The sequence below is a fragment of the Schistocerca cancellata genome, chromosome 9 (assembly GCF_023864275.1).
Source record: "Schistocerca cancellata isolate TAMUIC-IGC-003103 chromosome 9, iqSchCanc2.1, whole genome shotgun sequence".
Classification (NCBI taxonomy): domain Eukaryota; kingdom Metazoa; phylum Arthropoda; class Insecta; order Orthoptera; family Acrididae; genus Schistocerca; species Schistocerca cancellata.
Window position 1 is genome coordinate 178,497,679 of NC_064634.1, and position 27,811 is coordinate 178,525,489.

At 42.4% G+C, this 27,811-nt stretch overlaps 2 protein-coding genes across 8 annotated transcripts in view; one reads left to right on the forward strand and one right to left on the reverse strand.

Annotated features, from left to right (window-relative positions):
• Positions 1 to 3,901: 3,901 nt before the first annotated feature.
• Positions 3,902 to 5,440, reverse strand: LOC126100707 (ATP synthase subunit gamma, mitochondrial). The gene is made up of 2 exons (XM_049911328.1): positions 5,320 to 5,440; positions 3,902 to 5,210 (listed from the first exon to the last, which is right to left on the reverse strand). The coding sequence occupies exon 2, from the start codon at positions 5,126 to 5,128 to the stop codon at positions 4,250 to 4,252; it is 879 nt and encodes a 292-aa protein (XP_049767285.1). The 5' UTR covers positions 5,129 to 5,210; positions 5,320 to 5,440; the 3' UTR covers positions 3,902 to 4,249.
• Positions 5,441 to 5,548: 108 nt separating this feature from the next.
• Positions 5,549 to 27,811, forward strand: part of LOC126100705 (RILP-like protein homolog) — a 187,071-nt gene continuing 164,808 nt past the window's right edge. For 2 of the 7 annotated variants that reach the window (XM_049911321.1, XM_049911325.1), the window contains exons 1-2: positions 5,598 to 6,032; positions 6,256 to 6,391. In XM_049911321.1, the coding sequence (XP_049767278.1) occupies positions 5,739 to 6,032; positions 6,256 to 6,391 (430 nt within the window). In that variant the 5' untranslated portion in view covers positions 5,598 to 5,738. Of the gene's footprint in view, positions 6,033 to 6,255; positions 6,392 to 27,811 lie in introns of all 7 variants that reach the window. The other 5 variants (XM_049911322.1, XM_049911323.1, XM_049911327.1 and 2 more) reach the window with 5 other exon arrangements.

The window sequence follows — 27,811 nt, forward strand, 5'->3', positions numbered from 1 at the left end:
AACAGACGCTACAGCAGTTAGTGTGAAAGACATAGACACTGACAGAGAGCAGAAACCTGAGCTACCAGAAATGTCTTTTTTTAAGAAAAATGTGGTACTACACTTGGTTGGACTCTCTCTGGACATGTTACAACCATCACCAAGTTGAATTCCACTGCAGCATCTTTTTGCTGCCCTGGTCTTCTGCCTGAAGCCTAGGTTGACACCGCACTCCATGGTAGTCTTATACTGTACAAACTCTTTACACCTGGATAAGTATTACATCCAACAATGGTCTGAATCTGATCACTGCATTCAAGTCTAAGTCCCCCCCCCTCCCCCCCATCCACCCACCTCCTCTCCAATTACCACATACACTATTCCTTGATGCCCCAGGAAATGTCCAATCAACCAAGCCGTTATTTTGGTCAAGTTGCACTACAAATTACTTTTCTCCCCTATTTGATTCAGAGTCTCTTCATAAGTTATACAATCTACTCTTCTGTTATTCTTTTACCTTCCCGAATGAGCTCTTTACTGCCCGTATCTCATTTCTGTGAAATGCTTCACTACAAATACCTTCAGAAAGACTTTCGTAACACATTTATATTTAACATTAACCTATTTCTCTTTTTTGGCTAAGCTTTTCCTGCCATTGCCAGTCTGCATTTTATATCCTCTCTACTTTCAGCCATCATCAGTTATTTTGCTGCCCAAATATGAAAACTCATACACTACTTTTAGTGTCTCATTTACTAACCTAATTCCCTCAGCATTTCCTGCTTCAATTTAATTATTTTCCCTTGTTTTACTTTTGGTGATGACCATCTTCCACTCTCCTTTCCCATTGGTATTCATTTCATTCAAATTATCTTTTCAGTCCTTTACATTTGTGATAAATTACAATGCCTTTGGCTGCATGTAAAAGTTTTTATTTCTTCTCCACAAAGAAGTTTAATTTCTAGATAGATGTCTTGAACCATGGCCACTCTAAGGTGCGTGTCCAAATATATATGAAACAGAAAATTATAAAAACTCGTCAGTTATGAACCCGTATGATCTGAATTTAGTTTTAATGCAGACAGTAATGAAATAAAATAGCTCATTTTTCAAAGTTCTTTGAGGACAATGCATTTTCCACTTTCAGATGATGTTCATTGTCTGTTGACCCTTTCTTCTACTTCTGTGATACAATACCCTCTCTGGGAAGGAGGGAGGCAATCCATAACGGGTGCAGGGGGATGAATCAGATGCCAGAAAGTGACATGGTGTAATGAAAGGACATAGCCATTAGTTTTGAGCTGCAATATCCCCCGAGCGCGCGCGCGCACACACACACACACACATACACTTTTGCTGAGCAGAATTAATTCTTACAATTTTTACCGGTGTTAACTTGTAATGCCATTTGCAGGATTACACTTAGTTCTGCAGTAGCTGCCCAGCTTATGCCCTCTTGTTGTTGTGAATGGTGCACAGTACTTCACTGAGCAATGCTAATTTGCAAAGATTGATCAGTTCTTGTTAAGCTTCCTAGCAATGTAAGCAAAGAATATCATGTATGCTCATTGTATCAGATTTGTAGATTCTGGAGAAATTAATGTAACAAACTAGGGAATGTATTAGTCACAGCACCAATTTTCATTATTGCTGTTAGCATTCAAAACACGTACTTACCTTCTGTAAGATTTCTTCAACTTGCATATAATGTGAGATTTCATCTCAAATGTCCATGTGTGCTACATTTCTACAGTGACTGTAGCCACGTTTGAATTGCTGATTGTGGCACATAACTATACACAAATTTTATTTTTGTCCGTTCACAAAGCAGAACACCACAGTGGCTGAAACTCATTGGTCACAAAGTGGCATGCCAAGCCACACACAGCTGTTTCAAAACACCACTGCGGTTCTGAGTTACTAGTAAGTGTTAGCACCCACCATTCAGATTCTTCAGACAAATGCTGACTTCCATAATTACAACACCCAAATCAGTGCAGCACTCCATAATCAGCAAACAAAACCAACACACACATGAGGACATGTGAGTCCTACTGGTACTACACTTCACAATACACTACCATTCTACATTCTAAAGCAGAATTTAAAACATTTCTTCTCAAAAATGTTTTTTTCTTGGTAAGCAACTATGTAGGCCAATATTTTCTGATAATGTTTATATTAAGACAAAACTGAAAATACTCTCTCTTGTCCTAAACTTTTCCCCTATATTTGCATATCTAACAGACAGCCGTTGTGCAATATATAGTCTTCACTAAAAGATCATAGTGTATATAAAAACTTGCTGTTTAGAGAGGACTAAAGTAAAGCCCCATGACAAATAGTCTATGAACTTATAGTAACATAAGAACACATGTATACAAAATTGTATTACTTTGTCTTGTATGCCCTTATATTTTTTTAAATTTATTTATTTTTGTACCTTCTATGTTTATATATTTGAATGTTCCATTTCCTTGAAATAGTTTTACATAAATTTACATGTACATCTGGACAACATTCATACAATATTTATCTACAGGTGCATACACAAAATAAAAAATAAATTTTACACTACCAAATAAAGTTTACATACAACTGTCAAAACCAAATTAACAAGTGAATAAACATACAGTAGAAGAAATCAAAATACCTATCTGTATCAACAACAGACTCCTCAATTTCACATGAAATTTTCAAAATTAAATACAATATTAATTTGAAATAAAGGAACATGATTTCTAGAGAATACTTGGAAACATTTACGCTGTGATACCCATACAACGTTATTAGAGACATTTATTTAATTAACTCAGTGGCTGCTCCTAATTTGACTGGAAGCCATTTTTGATTTACGAATTTACTAATATTACAGACACAAAATAAAGAATTTTGAGGTGTCATAGTGGACACTTGTGACTTCTGACTGACATAACAGTGATAACCGAAGAGAAGTTCATTTAGTGTTTTAGCAACAATTCTCTACATTGCCAGGCATGTGAGGGAGGGAGGGAAATGGGAGGTGGGAGAGAGAGAGGGGGGGAGGGGGTGGGGGAATGAGAAATTTTGTGTGCACTTGACTGACTGCACCTATTTTGCAACAACACTCAAGTTTTCTCAGGAATGCTGATTATGTATCTGGAGAGAGAGAGAGAGAGAGAGAGAGAGAGAGAGAGAGAGAGAGAGAGAGAGAGAGTGTGTGTGTGTGTCAGGTGAGACTGCAGTCCCCACATGGGTGGGTGGTTTTGTCTACGTCTGAGGAAGAAACAGCTAACATACAACAGTCTTTATTAATGTGCTTCGCTGTCACTAAACACCTCTATGTGGTAAGCATCAGTCTATCCTTTTCATACTGTTATTCCGTCCCCGATTTTCCACTGCCCGACTATCGTTTCTAACAGACTAAAAGTACGTTCAGTGTACACTGTATAACAACAGTACATAATTCACAACACATATCATGGTCTTGACTATTATCTACATCTACTTATTCTCAAACCAAACCAATGAATTATGTTTGTAAGAGGCCTTACAGCCAATACATAAATTATACTAGGAGATGCTGCAATAGTAAATCAATTGCAAAGATCCTGGGTGCAATACATGTAGGAGTTTATGTTCTCAGAAAACTGCTGGTAAATTACAAGTCTTGCTATACCTCCAAAGAACTTTTTTTAGTCAGCTGGAGAAATGCACTGAAAGGGTGGGCATTTGGTTAATTAAAAAAAGGTGATCTTGTTCCAGAAACTTGACTTTGCTATTTTTACCAGCCATGTTAACGTCCTCTTGCCCATCTCAAGAAACTTGAAGTTTGTGCACTTTGCCTACAATCATCCTGAAAAGTTAAGGCCCACAGAAAAAAAAAAAGAAAAACAGACTGAAGTACAAAGATGGAAGGGTAACTTTACAGTGAAGCATCTACTTCAAACTTTGCCAAGTTTTATTCTGGATGATACACAAGTTGGAAATATCTTTTTACATAACAATGGAACTATAATGACCACTTAACAATCTGAAATTACAATGCACTGCTGGATAACTTCTGCTACTGTTGAAGTGAACAATATTTGACAAGATACTCTTACACTGCTACCTGTACTCAAATGCAATAACATAAATAATGTAGAAGAATCGTCTTTCGATTTCAGTTTCGTTTTCTAAACTGCACTTTCACAAACGCACTTCATTTTAAAATCTTGGTAGCAGGTGCAATTCTAATACATTTTCAGCCGTAACACCTCATTAAAAATTGGCTTAGTTTTCACTCAATCTAGTCAAGAGCAGCCGCTCCTGAAATAATTTCAATCAATTCTCTTGTAATCACGGCTTGTCGAGTGCGGTTAAATGTCAGTGTCAACTTATCAATCATTTCGCCTGCATTTTTGCTTGCATTATCCATTGCAGTCATTCTTGAAGATTGTTCGCTGCAGGCTCCTTCTTTCATAGCATAAAAAATCAGGGAGGCTATGGAGTATTCCAGATAACTCTGCAGAACTTCAGAATCCAATGAATCATACACTGGAAGTTTTGGAGCAGCCTGTATGGCCTCCAAGCTGAAAAGTGGCAAATCTGTGGTAGTATACGAAACTACAGATTTGAACCTATTGTATACAATTCTACCAGCTGTAAACTCGTATCCGCTGTTCAAAATTATATTTGTCAGCTTTGCAGCATCAGTAAAAGTAGGCGGCTTACGCCCAACCTCATTTGCAACACCAATAATATTTTTACCATACAATCGCTGTAGGATGGCTCGTGATTTGTCCCCCACACATATTATCTTAGTGTTTTCGGGGTCTTCTGTCAGTTCCGTGCGTATACTTCTTGAAACTTGCGTGTGTACGGCACCACAAAGTCCTCGGTCTGAAGTCATAGCAATTACAAGTTTTTTGGGGGCTTCTCCCACGGGTGCAACCTCTGCTTTCTCATAAAACTGTTTCGCTCCTTCTCCATACGGTCGGGCTTGCTTCAGTTCCCTTTCAGCTTTAGTGTATTTTGCAGCTGACACCATCTTCATACTTTGTGTTATTTTCTGGATATTTTTAACTGACTTTAGTCGAATAGAAATGGCCTTAAGAGTAGCCATACCTCTCGCCTGCTGTTGTTGCTGCCCGCAAAGGGGCACCAGCGTTCCAGCTCTGCCCAACATGTTTTAATCCTTCTTGTAACTGGATATTGAAAATGGTCTGCTGCGGGCAGGCTCCGGATAAATTTTAGGCCGACCACTTTACCTGAAATGGTTAAAATTACCATATTTACTACTAACCAACTACGTCAATTCTGTTCTTTAATATAAACATTTCACTATTCACGTTATAGCAAATACAACTTAGTACAGACCTTCACCACAATCAAATATTACCCGACCTTCCTGCCGACCCGAAAGGAAGATTACAAGAGCTCTCTGAATTCAAAGCAAAGATCTTCCTGTCCGAAGACCTTCCTGCAAGCACTATCGATAGAATTTACTGTAAAAGATAATTTTTTACTAATTTTGGTTTTTCTCAGATATCTGAAGACACATTAGGAAGAATAATAGAAAAATTCTGATATTTAGTATCTTGCAACAGAACATTGAATGAAAATTTTTATCTCATTCACCACGTTCATAATATCAATCGCTGACCAGTGGTGCATTAGTCACTTCACAGACGTCAACTTCTATAATTTAAAGTGATAGCGAAAATGTCAAGTTGAGTAAGTAATGAGAGCGTGTAGGGAGTTTAGGGGTTGTTCGTTCCCTTGAGTACGTCATCTACATGCCGTTTCAGGTAGAAGGGGATATGGAAGAATACGAACAAGATTTATCCGTAGTTGATGTGTATGATATTGCTTCGGAAATTGGAAAGGAGTTCGAAAAGATAATCGATGCTTACGGAACGCAGGCTGTTACTGGTTTGATGCCCAAAGTAATAAGTGCATTGGAGAATCTTGAAGCACTAGCGACGAAAAATGAAAGGGAAAATACTACCGTAGAAGAGCTACGGGCAAGGATCGCTAAATTGGAAAGTGACAAGCTTGAAAAGGCAGAAGATCGTCAAAGATTTGAAAAGGTTAGACTAGTTTAATAGTGGTTCAGTGTTATTTATGTGTAGTTGGAGAATTAATAACGATGCATTCGAAGCCATTTATCATCCTAGATAAAAATAAAAAAAAATAGTCTATATCATTTAGAAAGAGACTCCTTTATGGTCAATCATTGTGTGTGCATGATTAGAACCTACGACAAAGTTTTGGCCACAAATGTTGTTAATCATCATTTGTGAACCTTTAAAGGAATTGGAACAAATAGAAGAACATTGGCGGGAAGAGTCGCAAGATTTGGTGTCTATGGTAACAAGATTACAAGATGAAAATCACAAACTCTCAGCGTTGTTGGCAGAAAGAGATGACAAATTATGTGGCGATTCAGGTGAGCAAACATTTCACTTTGGAGTCAGTAGTAACTGGAATGAACTCTGTTCTTTCACAGGTACTAATATTATAAACACGCAACTGATGAAGGTAATAACAACCATGTAAACAAGTAGTTTTATTTATTATGACAGCAAAATGTAGTAGTTCATGTATGTTTTATTTCATTTGATTTCAAACACAGTTGCCCCTTCCCCATTTCTAATGAATTGCATTGCGCTTTTTGTTGTCTAGTTTGGCTTTATTCTTCTTCTTTTCTTCTACACTTTAACAATTACTCATCGGCTTGTCATGAAACTCGTGTTTTCCTTGGTCTTCCCTGACTTCTTCTCCATTCAAGTTTGTATGTAGGCCCTAATGATTTTTGAAAGGTACTATCTAGCTACTCGCCCTATTAATCTCTTAGTTCCCTTTTATTCTGTTTTCATGTTATTTCAATCCCAGTTCATAAACACTGAATCCATTCCTTCTCTAAATTTTCTACAATATATTACATCCTCTAACTGCCCTTAGAAATCTCATTTTTGCTACCTATGTTTTCTACGTATGACTCGTGACTCACTTTTATACAGCTGTGAAGGAACATCTGTGGTTCAGTAAAAGTTGTATCTTGTCATTTTCTGTGCTTTGTGTTTGAGGCACGTCTTGTTTCCCATGTGTGGTTTTTTTTTTTTTCTTTCTTTTTTTTTTTTTTTTTTTTTTTTTTTTTTTTTTTTTTTTTTTTTTTCCTCCCCCTGTCACATTTATATGTAGGTTATGTCACATTCTGTGAAGTAAGACTTGACTTTTCTATAAATCTTCATTTAGCAAATGGTTTGGACGTGCACACATGATGCAAATATATTAGATCATTATTATAGTGAACCACTAATCATTTGTCATAGGCCATATGTGATAAATGTAAATAATGTGCACCAAAATACTTGTCGGTCATGTCCGTAACCTAATGTAGGTTTTCTGAATTTACCTTGCAGTTGCAGTTTTTATAATGAAAAGTATGTGAAATGATGTGAACATAAAGTTGGGCTACACTAAACATTAATCTGTTCCCACAAGTTATATTCCACATTCGCATTCAAAACTGTGCCAACTTGCAAGCAAAATGTCACCTTCCAAACTAACTTAGGCCTCAGTCAATACTATAGAGCCTGGTCATCAGAGTAAAGGTTGCAGGGGAAGGTCACCATCACATTCCAGTCATTAGATATTATGGCAACATATAGACCTGAAAGATCTGGGGTTGTCCACATAGAAAGTGGTATCAATGACCATGAAGGGAGTTGTGGCAACAATAGTTACTGAGATACAAAACGCAGCTAAAACAAATAGCAAGGTTTACATATTCAGACAAGGAACTCACAAGCTTACCTATTGCCAGGATCATATGAAGGAACTGTAGCTCAAATCGGGAAACTGGTTATACTACTACTATTACTACTACTACTACTGCTACTACTGTATAATAGGCATAAAAATGAAGCATGGGAGTAGATAGAAGTGTTTGGGTCTCAAGAGAGCAATGAGTGAAGCTGTTAATAACTACTGTAGCTGAATCGTACTGGAAGGTATTTCAACACCCAAAGAAATTTTGGTCATGTGTAAGTGCTGTCGGTGGCACAAAAATTGAAACTGAGTGTAGCAAAGTAAAAGCATAAATGCTAAACTCAGTTTTCTTTTTTAAGAAAGGTGCAGAAGTTCTTATCCAGTTTAATTCTCGTACGGCTGCAAATATGAGTGAGTGATGCTGATATTAGTATCAATGTCATTGAGAAACAATGCAATTATCAGAAAATTATAGGCTCAATGGAATCCCTGCCAGATTCCATAAATAATTTGCAACTTATTTAGCTCCCTTTTAAACCGTAAAATACCATAGGCCAACATCCATACAGCAAATGCATCATTTAGTGATTGGAACACAGTACAGATAACAGCTATCTACAAGGCGGATATTAGAAGTGGACGTAAAACTTCCCTTAAACTTCATTGACAGGATACAAGAAGATGCAAGATACCAACAGTCTTGACCAGTGACGTCATGCCAAGTGCTAAGATGCAACCTAGACATGATATCAAAATGGCAGACAATAACCTTAAACATTTCCATGTTGCAAAAGTATAAACAAGTACAGAATTTTACAAATCCCTAATAACAAATATTGAAGCTAATGGAACCACCCTGGGAAAGTGGGGTTTTATTTAGGAACAAACTGAAATCTCACAAAACTGCAAAATCACATTAATAGTAAAATATTCAAAATGTAGCAGTCACACAAACAAGGGGAAAAAATGGTTAAAGGGAAAAACCACACAATAAGAGCAAAAGAGCTGTAACTGGTACTGGAAAATCTATTTCCCTAGATAGCTCGACTTAAAAGTCTGATACATAAATCTCAAAATGGATAGCACACAAGAAACCAAAAATGTATACTAATATACATAGCAAAAATTGCAAAAACTAACGAAAAGTGGTATCAGCATATCTATAGACATACTCCACAAGCCACCATATTGTACATGGCTGAGGATACTTGTGTTTTTTACTAGTCATTTCCTTTCCTGTTCCTCTCAAAAATAGAGGGAGGGAAAAATGAATGTCTGTATGCCTCCATAAAAGCTCAGATTTCTCTTAGCTTATGTGAAATGTAGGTTATTAGCAGTAGGAACATTCTGGATTCAGCTTCAAATGCTAGATCTCTTAAATTTTCTCAGTAGCAATCCTTGAAAAGAATGTCGCCTTTCCTCCAGGGATTCCCATTTGTGTTCGCAAAGCATATCTATAATACTTGCATGTTGATCGAACCTGTCCGTACAAGTCTAGCAGCGAACCTCTGAATTGCTTAAACGTCTTGCTATAATCTGCCCTTGTGGGAATACCAAACATTTAAGCAGTACCCAAGAATGGATTGCAGCAGTGTGCCTTTGTTTATAGTGGGGCCACACTTGCCTAAAAATCTCTCAATAAACTAAAGTCGCCCATTGAGCTTCCACCTCATTCCATTTTGTATGGTTTGCAATATCACACATAGGTATTTAATTGACATGACTCTGTCAAGCAGTGCACTACTAATGCTGTGTTCAAACATTAAGGGACTGTTCTTTCTACTCATCTGCATTAACTTATGTTATTTCTGCATTTGGAATTAGATGCCTTTCATTGCATCAACTAGAAATTTTGTCTACATCATCTTGGATCCTTGTACAGTCACTAAACAATGACACCTTCCCATACACCAGAGCATCAGCAGCAAACAGCTTCAGATTGCTGCTCACCCTGTCCATCAGATTATTTACGTATACAGTGAATAAGACTGGTCCTATCACACTTCCATGGGGCTCTTTTGACGATACTATTGCCTCTCATAAACATAATTTTGTCCTTCACCAGTTTCACAAAAACCGGAACTTGCTCATACGACAAATATTGAAATTCTAACCCCCACCATTGTAAGTAAAACAAATTCCACGATACATACCAGTCACAATTCAGCAAATTAGGAGCAACTAACACAACACAAAAATTAATAAAGAATTGTGTTAGTACCAGGTTCTATGTTCAAGAAATACAAATTTATGTAGATAAACACATGTACCATACATACCACAATAAAAAAATAAAGAATAGCCTGAAAAACATGCTTACTGAGCAGGTCTTGCAATCTAGCTGTAACAAAAATATTAAATCATAAACACAATATCTCACTTAGCAAGTCAAGACTCCCCAAACAACAAACCCGTCCAGATAGGATGCCTATGTTATCCCACTGACAGCCTCACATATACTGGTCCCTGGTCCAAAATCCAGAACCTTTGCTTACTCTCTTTCCTTCTCCACAAATGTAACATTTTACATACTTGGCAATTAAGCTGAATGACTCTAGGAATTTAATCGTGCTCAACATGTTTCCCCCATTGTGACATGGAGGGATCTGCTTGTGAACATCATTGTCACATCCATAACTAATAAAAAAATGTAACATAAATTAAGTCTCCAACCATAAACAACACACAGCACTAATAATTCCAAACCTGAAAATAAATAAATTGTCCATAACAGCCATCAAAACCCCTTGCTGACAAATTGCCACAGTCTCTTACAACATTATGATAAAAAAAAAACCTCTCAGGTAATCCAGTAACACTAACATCACTTACAAACAATTTAGAAAGGTAACATCCCACATTAGAGAGCACATCTGCATTCACAATCCATTTAAAATACATTGCACCGCCATGATGTCACACAGCGGTGTTATGCTGTGCGTCAAAGCAGATTAATGCTATGGAGTGATTAGGTGACGGCATTGATATACATTTGCTGTAGAATCTTAAAACATTTTCTGAGCTAATGTGTAATGAAATGTACTCAACAGAATCGCATCCTCCATCAAAACTGGCATGCATTTCGAAAATATTGAACATGCAAAACCCAACTTTAAGTTTTCTCACAAGGCTTCCTGATAACCATAGACTGAGGTGATGAGGTAGATACGTTATTTCTCTCCCTCAAAAAAATTATTTTATTTGGTGCTTCATGAATATTTATTAACTAAAATACTGTTACATTGGGTAGCAAACATCATTTGTGACAGGGTTGAGGATTTCTGGGCAGGCAGCGCATGACATGTTATCTTGGATGAAAAGTCATCAACAGAAATAAAAGTAACTTAAGGCATGCCCGAGGGAAGTGTGTTGTGGTCCTTGCTGTTACTGTTGCATACTAATGACCTGGCAGACAATATCACTGGTAAACAGACATTTGGCAGATGATTCATTTATGTATAATGAAGTAATGTACGAAATAAAGCTGTACAGATGTAGTCAGATCTTGATAAGATTTCATAGAGGTTCATAGATTGGCCACTTGCTTTAAATATAAAATTGAGCTCTGAAACATACATGATTCTCAGTTGGAATTAAGTCAGCTCATCTAAATACTTGACAGCATTCCATCGGAATTATTGAGATCCTCTGTAAGCCAGCCATGAGATAAGTATTCCACCTGGTGTGCTAGATATATTAGCCAAGTGATACCCTCAGTGTTTTGGAAGAATGTAATAATTCCAATTACGAAGAAGGCATGTGCTGACAGACGTGAATGGTATCAACCCATAAGTTTAATAAGTCATAGTCTTCAAAATACTGGCATATGAATAGTTTACAGAAGAATGTAAAAGCAGGAGAAAATCAGTTAATTGTGGAGAAATCTAGGTACACGAGAGACACTTCTGATCCTAAGATGTTCTTTACATTGATTTATTGAAAGGTTTAGAAAATGTTGAATGGACTATAATCTGAAATTTGTGAGGCATCAGGGATAAAAATGTGGGAACAAAGTTATTCAGTCTCTACAGAAGCCAGACTGCTGTTATAAATCTGTCAAAGGAATTTAAATGGGAGCAGTTATTGAGAAGGGAGTAAGAGAGGGTTGTAACATATCCCCAGTGTTATTCAGTGAAATGAAAAGTGAATTAAAGGAGAAAAATTGAAAACTTTGTTTGCTGACAGCATTCTAACTCCAACAGACAAGGCAAACAACTTGGAATTGCTGTTGACTAGAATGGATAGCATCTTGAAAAGAGATCATAAGATGAACACCTCAAAAGTAAAACAAGGGCAACTGAATGTAGTTGAATGAAACCAGATGATAGTGAGGACTTAGATTAGGAAATGAGATGATAAAAAGAGTGTGAATTTTGCTGTTTGGACAGCAAAATGACTGATGATGGATGAAGTGAAGAAGATATCAAAAATGCCAACTGACTTTTTTGCAAGAAAAGAGTTTCTGAAGAAGGGAAATTCGTTGATGTCTGACACGAATTCAAATGTTAACCAATGAAAACTTCAGGTTGGAAAATCAACAATATTAAGAAAAGGATGGATTACTACACACCGTAAAGATGACATGTTGGGTTGCAGACAGGCATGATGAAACAATGCCCCCAGTGGGCTCACTGCTGTTTGGCAGGTTCAAGCTTGGCTACCACGAGGCTCCAGCCTTCGCAGCATCTTTTCCCTTCTGCATGTCTATCCTCTTGTTATTCTTTTTCCCCTCCCTTGAAAACATGCCTGGGATGATGTAGAATATGTGTTTTGCATATTCAGTCACTGATATGGAACACTCTCTCCCTGTCTTTCTTTGTTTCTTTCTTTTTTTCGTTCCACTTCACCTGTCCTTCCTCCACTTTGGTGTTTGTGGTTCCTCTTTCTTCTTACTCCCTGTGTGTTCCTGAAGGCCAGCCGATGCACCTACATGTAACACATGACTGGATAAAGTGTAATTCCCGGCCCTGGGTTGACAGTTAGTTCACATCTACCCACTGGTAAAGGCCAGGCCCAGGGATAGACGATTGCCTGAGCTGCTACCTCCCTAAATTGCCTATTGGTCCCTCTGTCAAGTGTTAGGGAGGTGTGAGCTGTCATCTAAGGTGGGTGTGCCCTCTTAGGGGGGAGCCCCCCCGTTGGAAGGAGCACACCATTGGAGAGGCTAGCAATCATAAGCATTTTCTCGCAATGTGCCAGTCATCTTAGTGAATTTGGCCAGTCCTTTGCTATAGTAAATCAGTTTCAAAATTCAAAAAGGTGTCTATGCAGTTGCCAGCCCTGTGAAATCCTGCTCTCATTCATGCAATGGCATTTCACTTTTGGGGACGATTTCTGATTCTCAAGCACAACTACTGCTTGCTGCTTTGCTGTCCTGTTCGTGTCGAGATCCATAGAACTCTGAATCCTTCCCATGGTGTTATTTACATTAGGCTGCTCAGCGGTCTGACTGAGGCAGAAATCAAAATGTACCTCTCTGATCAGGATATCATTGCCATCCATTGGGTGATGAAAAAGATAGATGCATCCTCAGTGCACAGACACTCTTTTTCTCACCTTTGATAGTGGTGCTTCTGTCCAAGATCAAAGCAATCTGTGAAGTCTTCACAGTCCAGCCATACATTCCAAAACCAATGTGCTACTATCTGTGTCATCATTTCAACCACACTCGAATGTCTTGACGACACCCGGCCAAATATGTAACCTGTGGTAGGGATGCGCACGAGGGCGATCGTCCGCCTCCTGCTTCCTGCTGTATCAACTGCAATGGTGACCATGCCGCCCCCTCTCAAGATTGGCCTGTGTATTTTGATGAGTGGGCTGTCTAGGAGATCCAGGTAAAGGAAAAAATGCCTTATGTGGTCGCTCACAAGTTATTGGCTAGTCCCAAACCCTGCGTTCTACCTTCTGGCACTTACAGTACTGTTCTGGCTACATCTCACTCCATGAAGAATGTGGCCATGCAGACATGTCACCTCAAATTTAGCACCATGTTTGTGAAATTGCCCAGCTTCATGGCAGCATCCCCATCTCCTTATTCAGCTGTGCAATAAGTCACTAAACTTCCGCCTCACAGGGTGAAGTCGCCTGTCCTACCGATCAGAAAGGACAGAAGGAATATTCCTGCAAAGACTTTCTACATCCCTCCAGCCAACAAATGTTTGAATGTTCCTCTGCCAACAAGAAAGGCTCCAAGAAGCCAGACGGAAGCAGTCTTTCCTTAAGGTTACTCAGAGACCCTCTTAGACGGTGTCGCCATGCGAGACCCTCACCCGACCAACCTTCGTGTTGCCAGTGTGCACCACCAACCATTTTTCTGCAGAGCAACAGAAAGTGAATGCTGATGCCTCTGTCAACCTCATGGAGCAGGATCCTCCTGCCTCTGTGCCTTGTAGCAGCGAGTCTTCGGAGGTTGGCACTCGGCATCTGCCGATGTGACACACCTTTATTTTTTCCTCTTCGTGACTCTCCTCCAGTGGCACATTCATGGCCTTCGATCCAACAAAGAGGACTTGCGGCTGCTCGTATAATCAGTGTCCACTTTACTCTGCCTCCAGAAACAAAATTGCATCCTCACGACCATTTTGAGATCTCTCATTTCTTCCCAATGTGCTTTGACCTTCTCCCTGAGGATGGCACTCCATTTCATGGGGGAATCGTGCTGCTCCTCTGGATTGCTGGTCATAGTCAATGCATCTGCTGGACTACCAGCTCCAAGCTGTTGCAGTCCGCATTTTTCTTCCTCACTTGACAGTTTTCCTTTTGTACTGTTTAGATGCCTGCATCATTCGGTGCCACCAGGGCAGACTTCCTCCAGCTTGTTAGGCACCTCCCTCACTCCTTTCTGCTGCTTTGGTGCCTTAATGCACACCATCCCCTTTGGGGCTCACTCAGAACATGTCAGAGAGGTGCCTTCTTGGTTGACCTTCCAATCCCCTTAACCTCATCCACCTTAACGCGGGAGCATCCATGTTCCTTCCAGACTCCACTCACACCTATCCTTCTGCACTGCCCAGCTAGCCCATCATCTCGAGTGGTCCATTCTCTCTGACACACACTCAAGAGACCCCTTCCTGTGTGCCATCAGATTGCTGACTCCTACCCCATCTATGTGCACACCCAAATGACAGCTTTCTAAGGGCAACTGGAGATTTTACTCCTCCCTGGCAATCTTAGGGGAACATAATTTCCCCTGTTAGGATGACCAGGTTGAATATCTTATAAACATTATCCCTACTGCTGCAGAATGTTCCATTCCTCGCACTACTTCTTTAGTGCGTTGTGTCCTGGTCTCTTGGTGGACTGAGGCCAGCTGTGATGCCTTTCATGCATGGAGACATCCTCTCTGTGTTTTTTAACAGTCATCTTACAAAGTAAACTGCATTCATTATAAACAGTTGTGTGCACAGTGTCCTCACAATCTTTGGGATAACAAAAAAGCTAGCTGGATTTCATTAATTAGTTCTTTTAACAGTTCTGCTCCCTGTTCCATCACGTGGGTCAACCTCTGACAGCTCTCCATTCCCCAATTTCCAGCCTTACAGTAGCAAATAATGTCATAGTGTACCCTATTGCTACCTGCAACCCCATGGACCACCATTTTGCAGAGATTTGGAGCTCCTCTCACTATCACCCTATCTTTCTCCATCGGAAACTAGTGGAGGAAGCTCAGACGATACCCTTCTCTTACCAGAATAGTGACTGCTACAATGCAGCCTTTACTATGAGGGAGATACATCATGCACTCACTTCATCCTGATTCTCCAGCCCAGGGCCAGACGATGTTAACATTCAGATGTTGGAGTGCCTTTCTCTTGTGTGCAAGCACTTTGTGCTTCATATGTACAACTGCATGCAGACCGAGGGCATGTTTACCACATGCTGGCATGAAGCTGCTGTCTTTGCAAGGTGGTGGAACATATCATTCATGCCCGGCTGATATGGTGGCTCAAGTCTTGCAGTTTTCTAACCACTGTACGATGTGGATTTAAAGCATGCCATTCTGCAGTTGACTTTCTCATCATATTGTCCACCCACATAATGAATGGTTTCCTGCAGAAATCTCTGACTGTGGCCTTGTTTCTCAATTTGGAGAAAGCCTACGATGCCTGTGGGATGACTGGTATCCTCTGTACTCTATGTGAGGCTTCTGTGGCCACTTGCTCGGTTTCCTTTAGGAATTTTTAAAAGACTGAGTTTTCAAGGTACATGTGGATTCAGCCTTGTTGGACACCTTTATGCAGGAAAACAGTGTGCCTCAGGGTTCCATCCTGAGTGTCATCCTCTTTGCTATCACCATTAACTCTATAATAGCCTGTCTCCTGTCTGGCCTCTCAGGCTCCCTTTTTGTTGATGATTTTGCTATCTATTGTAGTTCTCAACGCACATGTCTTATTGAGCAGCATCTTCAGCAATCTCCCAATCATCTTTACTCATGGAGCATCTATAATGGCTTTAATTTTTCCACAAACAAAATTGTTTGTATTCATTTCTGCTGGTGCAGTTGGTTTCTTCCACCACCTTTACATCTTGGGCCTATCACTATTCTGTTCATTGAAGCTAAGAAATTCCTGGGGCTCATGCTCAATAAGGAACTTCCTTGCCCCTCCCAGGAAAATCCCTCAGTGGTACTTCCTGGGGAGCAGATTGAACCACCCTCCTCCATTTGTACCGTTCCCTTGTCCATTTGAAGTTAGACAATGGGGGCTTCATTTATGCATATCCTTGACCCTCCCTCGTATGCCTTCTCAATACTATTCACCACAGTGGCATTTGTTTGGCCTCTGTCTTTTACACAACGCCACTTGAGTCAGTATGCAGAAGCTTGCGAACTACTGCTGTCCTACCACCGTGACTTTCTCCACAGCAGGTATGCATTCCGTTTGTCTGCCATGTGTGGCCACCAATTCTATGCCTCCTCCTTTGAGGACTCCTTTGATTGCCAGTATGGGGCACGTCCCTCTTTTGTTACCTCCTGGAGTTTGCTTTCGGCTCTTGCTCAGGCAGCTTAACTTCGCTCTACCTGCAACTTTCTCAATGGGTGTGAGCCCTTCACCGCCTTGGCTTCGTGTGGTGACAAGTGTTCAACTTGGCCTTCATTCACTTCCTAAGGACACTACTCCAGCTTTGCTCAATTGCCTTCCGTTTCACGACTTTCACACGGACCTTCACTATAGTACCTTTGTGTACACTAACGGTTCTCGGACTGACCGTGGTGCCGGGTGTGCTTTCATCATTGTCATCAATGTTTTTTCGATATCAGCTTCTGGAACACTGCTCAGTATTTACGACATCTCTCTTCACCCTGTATCGGACCACGCAGTACATACGGCGACTCAGGCTTTTCAGTTGTGTCGTCTGCTCTTGACTCTGTGCCCTTCATAGCCTCTGTGTGCTGTACACTGCCAATCATGTAGTGCAACGAGTCCAGGAAAACTGTCACTTGCTCACTCTTGATGGAGTCGCTGTGTTGTTTATGTGAGTTCCTGATCACATTGGTCTGACAAGAAACAAGACCACCAACGTTGCTGCCAAGGCTGCAGTCCTTGTACCTCAGCCCACTAGTTCCTATATTCCCTCATATAATCTCAGAGCTGCCGTCTGTCAGTAGGTGGTGTCCCTTTGACATCACCACTGGCCCTCCCTTCACAGGAACAAGCTCTGGGTTATTAAGCCTCTCTCAGAGGTTTGGACGACGTCCTATCGGTCCTTTTGCCATGAGGAGATAATTTTAGCTAGGTTGTGTATTGGGCACTGTCTTTTTAGCCATCATCATTTGTTAATTGGTGTTCCCCTTCCATTTTATGCTCATTGCCCTCAACCTTTCACATTCCGCCATTTCCTGATGGAATGTCCCCTCCCCCCCCCCCCCCCCCCTTAAAAAAAAAAAAAAAAACTCATTTGTGTTTGCCGTCCAAGTTATCAGCCCTTTTAGCAGACAACGCGCAGGCTGTCGACCGCGTTTTACTTTTTATCCATCGTAGCAATATTGGGAAGGACATTTAATTATTAGTTCGGGACCTCTGTTTCTCTATGGCTTTTTTTTATAAACCTTTCCCCAAGTCCCTGTTGTAAACTACCTTCTGTTCCGTAGATTTGGATTAACATGTAGTCATTTTTAACTCCTCTTTGTCTTCGTGGGCTACAGTTCTGACATGGGCATATATGACCGTACTTGTTTGTGCCCTAACACAAAATAAACAAACAAACAAACAAACAATGAAAAGACTGTCACACATTTAGCCTTCTTCAGAAAAGTGAAAAAACAAGCAAGCAAACACACACACACACACACACACACACACACACACACACACACACACACACACACACACACACAAAAGGCTGCTCAGACCAGAATGCAGCTGTCACATTGAATGAAAGTAGCAGTCTGGTGTGGGGTGGTGAAGGTAGAAGTGGTAACATGGCACAGATGCGGGGAGAGACGAGCAGTGTCTCACGGTGTGTGCAGGGATTTCGTGGCAGCATGACAAGATTGACAGGTGTAGCAGCAAGAGGCTGTGAGGCAGGGAGGTGGGGTGCAGGAGCGGCGGCGGCGGCGGTGGTGGTGGGAAAAGGAGAATAACAAGGAAGGGGAAATATGGGCAGTTGCAATGGCTGAGGGTGGCACACAATGAGGGTGAGAGGACTTGAATAGGGAGGTAGTGATAGCACAGAGGGAGGGGTAAAGCATCCTTCATTTCGTAGTCTGAACAATTATGTATTTTATGTGATCTCAATACTAAGAACAAAAGCTAGAAGCCTACTGAAAATCTTATTCTGGTAAATAATTTCTAATGCATTGCTTTTCAATTGCTTAGTGAGTAATCTAGGCCAAAGTCATTATTCGAGCATAGTCGTACTGAGAAGTGAAATCTCAAGTTGTCTTTTATTAAGAATCTCTAAATTATCAATTCAAATTAAAATTATTTATTACTCTTAATGGGGACTAAGCATTCAGCCCATTATTTAGTGGAAATAGGGTTGTGCATGTAATAACGTGACATTGTTGCACAAGTGATAATTATAAAATGGCCAAAATTAACCTTCGAACTTGCTTGAATATTTTACATGGAGGGTTTCCATGGTACCTCTGAAATAGCAAAAATGAATCATTTAATACATATATTTTAAATTATTCCATCTACAGACCTTCTTACACAGTGCTCATCGATCTGCTCAGAATAATGCCTAGAACAGAATCAAAATGAAAACATAAATAAAATAAAAAAAACACCAAAGCTAACTTTCATCATCCCTTAAGACAGCATCCATTGTCTATAAAATGTTGCTTCTCCTTGCATCAACAGAATATCTTTTCACATTGGTAGTACTCTTTTTACACTTTTCCTTGTAAGCTCATCAGAAATGTCAGAGTATATTTTAACAATGTAGGAAAAGATAGACCACTACATAATGTAAAGAAAACATGTGAAGTTGCAGACAGGCACAATTAAGACACTTAAAGTGTTTGGCTGTAGCCTTGATCAGCAAAAGAGATCATCAACTCCAGCAGCTTAGGCCAGAAGCTAGCTGTCACTTGGGATAGAAGCGTCAAGAGGTTGTGGGCAGGGAAGGAGCAAAAGAAGAGAGTAGTGAGGAAAGATGGGCAGGTGTGTTGGCAGAGGACAGCAAACGAAGAGGATGGGAAATGAGAATGCAGAGGAGATGATAGGACAGAGGGGTTGGGAACTGTTGGGTGGAGGATGCGGAACCAGTATGTTAACATAGGTTGAGGCCTTGATAATTACGGGAGTGGAGACTGTTAGTCAACTCCCATCTGCGTAGTGCAGCAAAGCTGGTGGTGGAGGGGAAGATCCAGATGGCTTGTATTGTGAAGTAGCCACTGAAATTGAGCATGTTATTTACAGTTGTGTGTTGTGCCACAGGGTGGTTTACGCTACTCTGGGCCTCATTTCAGCAATGGCGGGTCATCCTGGTGAGCAGCTGATTGGTAGCAATAAAAAAAAAAAAACTGTGTAATGATTGCAGCAGAGATGGTATGACATGGGTGATTTCAGAGATGGCCTGGCCTCTGATGGGGGTACTTTAGGAGGGATGTGAAGGATCTAAGGTCGGATGTCTCTTATTTGAGGGCATTAAGACAGATAATCAAAGCCCTGACAAAGGATGCAGTTCAGTTATTCCAGCCTGGGGTGGTGGTAGTGGTGGTGGCGCCCCGTTGTAGGTGGGTCTTGGGGTTAGGAGGATTGGGGGTGTGTGGGAGGAAATGGCACGGGAGATGTGTTTGCAGACTAGTTTTGGAGATAGTGCCTGTCTGTGATGACCTTGATGTGACCTTTAACATGATTGGCAAGGAAGTTCTTGTCACTGCAGATACAGTGTCCTTTGATGGCCAAGCTGTATGGGAGGGATTTTTTGGTGTGGGGGGGATGGCATCTGACAAAATGCAGGTAATGTTTGAGCTTGGGGGATTTAAAGTGGACAGAAGTGTGGACAGAGCCATCAGAGAGGTGGTGATCAATGTCCAGAAAGGTGACACACAGTGTTGAGGAGGATTATGTTTAGTGGATGAGAGAGAAGGTGTTTAGGTTGTGGAGGAATGACAATAGGATGTCCTGGACCTGAATCCAGATCATGAAGATGTCATCAATGAACGTGAATCAGACTGGGGTTTGAGGTTTTGGAAACTGGGAAGGTTTTCTCTAGATAGTCAGCAAAAAGATTGGCATAGGAGGGTGTTATGTAGGTGCCCATGACTGTTTGCCACCAAACTACTCCTTTGAAAGAAAAGTATAAAAACAAATCTGCAGCACAGGCATGGGCATCGGCATCAGCAAGGCACTTTCCTGTACTAACTTGTTTGTGGGCCATTCGGAGGAAATGTTCCTATCCTCCAAAAACCCCTGATATGGTTCAGATTTCTTGATGATTTCTTTATGATCTGGATTCAGGACCAAGACATCCAATTCTCATTCCTTGACAACCTCAACACCTTTCCTCCCATCCATTTCAACTGGTCCTCCTCAAAACAGTTTACCACATTTGTGGATATTGATCACCACATCTCTAGCCATATAAACCAACCAACCACGATGAGTACCTGCATTTTGACACCTGCCATCACTTCCACACCAAAAAATCCCTCTCGGACAGTGTGGGCAACCGAGATTAAATACTCCCTTTCCCAGTATGCTGAAAAGCTCATCAGGGCCATCACAGGTAGGCACATCCCTAGACCAAATCTGCAAACAGATCTCTCGCACCATTCCCCCCCTCCCCACCCCCTCTCCGAATCCTGCCACCTCCTCCAGAAATTACCTGCAAATCACCCAATATAACACCAACCAGGAAGAACTAAATTGCACCCTTTATCAGGGACATGATAAACTATCATTATGCCCTGAAATGAGGGACAGCCTAACAAAGATCCTTCCCATCTCCTCTAAAGTGATGTTTTGTTGCCCTCCCAAGCTCCACATTATCCTAGTCTTTCCCTATTAAACTCCCAACCATATCCCATTGCTAGGGGGATAATATCCCAGTGGAAGACCACTGTATAAGATCTACCGTGTCCACCCTCCTAGCACTGCCTATCTGTCCTGTCACAGGTTTACCATACCCTGGCAGAGGCTAAGCCACATGTAAAGCAACAATGTCAGATACCAGCTCTGTTGCAATCATTATACAGTTTTTAACATTGGTATGACTAACAACCAGCTGTCCGTCAGAAATAATGGCTGCTGCCAAACTGTGTCAAAGAGCATGGCAGACCACCGTATGGCACAACATGCAGCTGAGCATAACATGCTTGATTATAATCAAAACTAGACATAGTTGTCTCACTGGGAATTCCGCGATCGTTCAATAAGTAAAATATGGAGTTTCAGTCTTCGATTGCTATTCTTTATTTTCAATTATAATGGCTACTTCACAACCTGGACCATATGGATCCTACCCTCCACCACTATCTTTTCTGAACTGGGCAGATGGGAATTTATCCTTATATGTTCTCTTCTCCCAGAATTATCCTGACCTCAGCCTACAGTAACCTACTGTCCCAACAGTTTTTACCCCCCACTGCGTCATATCGGCTCCTTTCAATTCATATTTCCTCATCCTCACACCTGCCTGTCTTTCCCCTTCCCCTCTCCTCTCCATTTCGCTCCCTAGTCCCCCAGCTGCCCCCCTCCCACCCCACCTCTCTGCCTCATAACTTCATGATGCTGTGTGAGTCATGTCGTCCCTCCATGTAGTCCCTGCACACTGTGCTGCACAGTGCTGTTCGCTCCCTCCACCAATACCCTGGTATCTTCCCCATCCCAATGGAGAGTGCTACTTTTGTTCAATGTGACAGTTGCATTCTAAACATGTCATATTTACAGTGAATATCAGTCTATCCTTTTCAAAAATTTAAGTATTAGGAAATCTTTCCTGAAGGGATTTGTCTGGAATGTTGCCCTGTACAAAAGTGAATTGTGGTTGATAAACAGTTGAGGCAACTCGTGAATTTGTTGCTATAGAAGAATGCTGAAGATCAGGCGAGTAGATAGCATAACTAATAAGAATTTATTTAATTCAATGAAGGGGAAAAGAAGAAATTTATGGCACATCTTGACTAAAAGAAGGAATTAATTGGTAGGGCGCATCCTGAGATACCGAGACATAGTCAACTTGCTAATAAAGAAAAGTGTATGGTGTAAAAATTGTAGAGGGAGACTCTTGCCTGAATGCTAGAGAATGATATAGATTGTAGTATCTATTCAGAGATGAAGAGGCTTGCACAGGATAGTGGGATGGAGAGTTTCAGCAAACAAATCTTCAGACGGAAAACCGCAAAATCATTGTTTGTAAAATACAAAAATCTCCAATCCAAATAAGGTTAATAGAAATGAAGTTGCGCCATTGGCTACAACTATAGCACATTATCTTGCATTCATTAGACTACTTAATGTACACTCTACAAAATTGCTAGCAAGAAAATGGCGAAGTGCTACAGTGGATGTTCTCAGTTTGCACAGCCACATCACAAACTGTGGCAACACTTTTGCCACATTAATTCTCATGGTGGACTATAGCAGCAACATATTATCTTACCAGAAAGACATGATGTACACAACATTGGAAATTTGTATAAATTTAGCACTTCACAGAGAAGTATAGGATATTGTCAGCTGGCAGTACCAGGTGGGGTCCAAAGGAGGTGTTTGCATTGTTGTGCAGGTAGCTCATGGTCAGAGTGCCTGGCTGTTGCTTGTTAAATTGGAGTTTGTTTTTGCCATCTGGCTAGTATTTTTTGTCCCCCCATCATAATAGGTGCCAACGGCCTTCCTTTGGCAGCTTCTCTTGTCTTGACAAGTACATTGGTGCATATTACTTGTAATCCTTAAAAAAATTGTCTTACATGTGAAAAAACTGTATAAAAAAACCTCGCAAAATTGGAAACATTATTCAACCAAGTTATTTTAATGGCATTTGTTGTATAGACATGAGAAAATGTCTATTATTTTGAGGCTTAAGTGATTTTTGATCAGTCATAATCCTCTCAAAAATTTTGTCTTTAATGTAGGTTGTATTTCAAATGTGGGAGAGAGTAACTAATAGAGTAATTATTAAATTCTTTGGCACAAATGAAACTGTTAACGATACAATCATCCCCCTTCCTGCAGAAATCACATGCTTAAATGTGAGTGCCAAACTAAAAAGCAGCCATTCTGACCTTTTATTTGCAAATACTAAACTCCACTATCACTTTGTTTGTTTTTTTTTTTACACAAACTTGCTCAGATTAGGTTGCCGAAGAGAAAGTTTTGTCAATAGGTGTAAAACTATTCACAGAAGTAGCAGACAGCACGGGAAAGCAGATCCAGCAGAAAAAAAGTTAATTTGAAACTTGGTAATGAAACATTTCAAAGAGAAGGAACTGTAGCGGAATCAAAGGTGACATAAGTGATAGTTTTGTTCTTGAAAAAGAAAGAAATGAACACAGGAAATATAATCTTAAAGTCACTTAGTCTAATACAGATTCAACTGAGGAGAATGAGTCTGCAACCTGAAGGAGTTAGCACTGAATGCATTTTCTGTAGTGGTCATTTCTCTGAAATTAACCAGAGAGAAATCTGCACATAGCATGTAATGCTGTCCTTAGGCTCCCAGAGAATGTTAACTTGGAAAAGAACTTTTTGTATGCCATGTCGGCACTTCTTTTGCTCAATAAATGCAGAAAGTGTTAGACGGGCAGTAAGAAACAGAATATTATTAATTTAGGGTTTACCTGTTCTTGTATTTGTTGATATCAAATATTTTCTGCCTCTGTCTTATATTAGGACACCATTTCAGTTTAGATTCAAATTGACATGTTTGTGGTTTTTCAAATGTAAATGTATGAACACAAATTCAGTAAATGAAATTTAAAGTACGACGACCCCCTGCGGGTTCGGGAGTTAGAATAGGCCCGCGGTATTCCTGCCTGTCGTAAGAGGCGACTAAAAGGAGTCTCACATGTTTCGGCCTTATGTGATGGTCCCCTCTCGGGTTTGACCTCCATCTTTCTAAATTATTCCGGAGAGCGAGCCAATTGGGGAAGGGCACCTTACGTGGTGCACTGTATCCGTCGTGCATTGAGACCTTTAGCCGGCTTTTTCGTCGTTGCAATGGTGTCCCGCTCGTTTTCCATCTCTTGGGCGAGGATACGTGCCTGGGTGCGATTCCCACGCTGCACTCTGCAGTGTTTCTTTTAACTGCGACGACGACCTTGGACAGTTTTGCACCTAAGATCCAGCACGGTAGCCAGTCCGTTGTGGTGGGGCCGCCATGTACCCTCTTGGTTGTAGCCCCCTGACAACACAGGGATCGCTCTACTGATGCCTGCACCGTTAACTCCCCACGTATGCCAAGGAGTAGATGCCCGTCTCCCTGGGGCATCAGGACTCCCGGCAATGGACATCCTGCCAGGTGGCTATTGCTGCGGCTGGGTGGCGCCCGTGGGGAGGGCCCTTGGTCGGAGTAGGTGGCATCAGGACGGATGACCCGCAATGAAGCGTGGTACATCATCTCTCGCTGGCGGCCAGCCGCCAGCAGTCTCTAAGCGTTCTCGGGCTCAATTTAATGCTGAAAAGTACAATCCGAAAACGTTCCCCTCTCTGGCCACGCCGTGGGAGGAGCGTAAGTCTCAGGATGGAAGTAATAGTTATTCGCCCCGATTCTTAGTTTGTACGAGAGCTGATGGGGAGTCTTTTCTCTCCACCAAGCCTCAGTTCTTCGTCGAGCATTTAGAGGACAAGTTTGGGGAGGTGGAGGGCTTGTCAAAAATGCGCTCTGGATCGGTCCTGATCCAAACGGCATCCTCTGCCCAGTCACGACGGTTGCTTGCATGTGACAAGTTGGGGGATGTTGCTGTTACGATCATGCCGCGTAAGAGTTTAAATATGGTTCAGGGAGTTATTTACCATAAGGACCTTCTTTTGCAGTCTGATGACGAGCTGTGCGCCAACTTAGAGCGCAGGGGTGTACATTTCGTCCGGCGCATTCATCGGGGTCCGAAGGAAAATCGGATAGCTACCGGTGCCTTCATCTTGGCCTTCGAGGGTGATACGTTACCGGAAAAGGTCAAGGTGATGGTCTACCGATGTGACGTCAGGCCCTATATTCCTCCCCCGCTGCGGTGCTTCAAGTGCTGGAAGTTCGGCCATATGTCTTCCCGCTGCACTTCCAGCCTCACATGTCGAGATTGCGGACGCCCGTCCCATCCCGATACTCCATGTGCCCCGCTTCCCATCTGTGTCAACTGCGGGGAGCACCATTCACCTTGCTCGCCTGACTGCAAAGTCTTTCAGAAAGAGCGCAAAATTATGGAATATAAGACCCTGGACTGGCTGACCTATACTGAGGCCAAAAGGAAATATGACAGACTCCATCCTGTGAGAATGACATCTTCTTATGCAGCTGCTACGACAACTGTGCTAGCCCCATCAGTTTCGAGACTTCCAGCCAGCTCGATAAGCAGTCGGACTCCTCCTGCCCCCTTGCCTGTGGGGGGGCTCTACCCAACCGGTTGCTCCTGAACCACCTACCTCAGGAGCAACCTCCTCCCACCCGTCGGGGACGTCCGTCCCCGCTTCTCAGCCGGAGAAGCGTCTAACTTCCTCGGCTACTCTCGCTCGTAAGAGTTCCCTTGGGACCCTCCCTTCCCAGGGTTCCACCAGCGGGAAGGATGACGGCCGCCAGTGGCATAAGTCCTCACCAGCGGCCGGGCGTAGGGCTTCACGATCCTCCTCTGTTCCGGAGACTGAATCGGTGAAGCCTTCCCAGCCGGTGCAACCCAAGGTTCAGCGAGAGAAGTCCAAGAGAAAGACCTCTAAGGCCAAAGAACTTGCGGTGGCACCAACCCCACCGCACCTTTCGCGCTCTGCGTCTGCGTCTGAGGATGAAGTCGAGATTCTAGCGTCCGCTGAGGACCTTGATCTCGCTGGTCCCTCAGACGCCATGGATGCCTCTCGTACGGGTACTGAATCGGTGGCAGTGAGTGAACAAGCGGCGTAAATTGCCTTCCCAGTCCTTTCACGCCTTTCTCAGCCATGGACAATATCATCCTCCAGTGGAACTGCGGTGGTTTTTTCCACCATCTAGCTGAGCTCCAACAACTATCAGCCTTCACCCTTTCTTCTGCATTGCTCTTCAGGAAACTTGGTTTCCAGCAATGCGAACCCCCGCCCTCCGTGGCTATCGGGGTTATTATAAGAACCGGGCAGCATATGTAAGGGTGTCGGGTGGTGTCTGCCTCTATGTCCTTCACACTCTGCACAGCGAGTCTGTCCCCCCAGGGGGTCCACACCTCTTTTGTGGATACGTGCGTAGCGAGCACGGGACCCCGAGCTAATGTGGCCTTCCTTCCTTTCCGGGCTGCATACCTTCCCATTCCGCATCCTTCCCCATCCCTATCTTCGCCCCTCCTCCCCTCACCTCTCGCTCTTTCCTTCTCCTTCTCCCCATCTGGGAGTATGGTTTGTGCCTACGTCCGGAGACGGACGCTCGTAAATGTACTGCATTCCTTGCCTTCCTTGCTTTTGTCTTCTTCCTTCCCTTGTCCTTCTCTGTCTTCTTCCTTCCTTTGTCCTTCTCTTTTCCTTACCTCTTCTCTTTCTCTTTTCTCCGCTGCGGCGTTTGAGACCCCTCTTCCTTCCTTTCCCTTTCTCTTTCTTCCTCCCTGTGCGTGTCTGAAGGCCGACCCACGCCTTCGTGCGTAGCCGGTGACGGGGTAACGCGTAATTCCCCGCCCCGGGTAGACAGGTAGGACACGTACGTACCCCCTGGTAACGGCCAGGCCCAGGGAGGGGTGATTACCCGAGCTGATACCTTCCGAAAATGCCGATTGGTCCCTCCGTCCGTTTGTCGGGAGGTGTGACCTGAGGTGTGAACAATCACCTAAGGCGGGAGTGCCCTCAGAGAGGGCCCCCACAAGGGAGGAGCACGCCATCGGAGACGCCGGTAATCATGGGGGATTCTTCCGCAATGGTTTCCTCACCTTCCACTAAGTCTAGTCACAAACGTAAGCATACTGAGTCTCAGCCACAGACGATTCTTCCATCGTTGCCACAGTTCCTTGTTGTTTCTCGGTCTGATGAAGGTCACGACTTCTCCACGGTCAACCCTTTCATTATTCAGAAAGGAGTCGACGCAATAGCAGGTCCTGTAAAGTCTTGTTCCAGATTACGGAATGGCACCCTGTTGTTAGAAACACACAGTGCCCTCCAGTCACAAAAATTGCTGCGTACTTCTCTGCTCCACACCTTCCCTGTCCGGGTGGAACCGCACCGTACCTTGAATTCCTCGCGTGGAGTCGTTTATACACGCTCCCTCGATGGTTTGTCTGACGAAGAGATTCAGCACTATCTGTCTGACCAGGGCGTAACGGCAGTTCATAGAGTAATGAAACGGGTTGACACGAACATCATTCCAACCCGCACTGTCTTCTTGACATTTGACACAGTTCAACTCCCATCGAAAATCAAAGCAGGCTATGAGATAATTTCCGTTCGCCCTTACGTCCCAAACCCTACGCGTTGCTATCGATGTCAGCGGTTCAATCACACCAGCCAGTCCTGTTCCAATCCAGCCAAATGTGTTACGTGTGGCA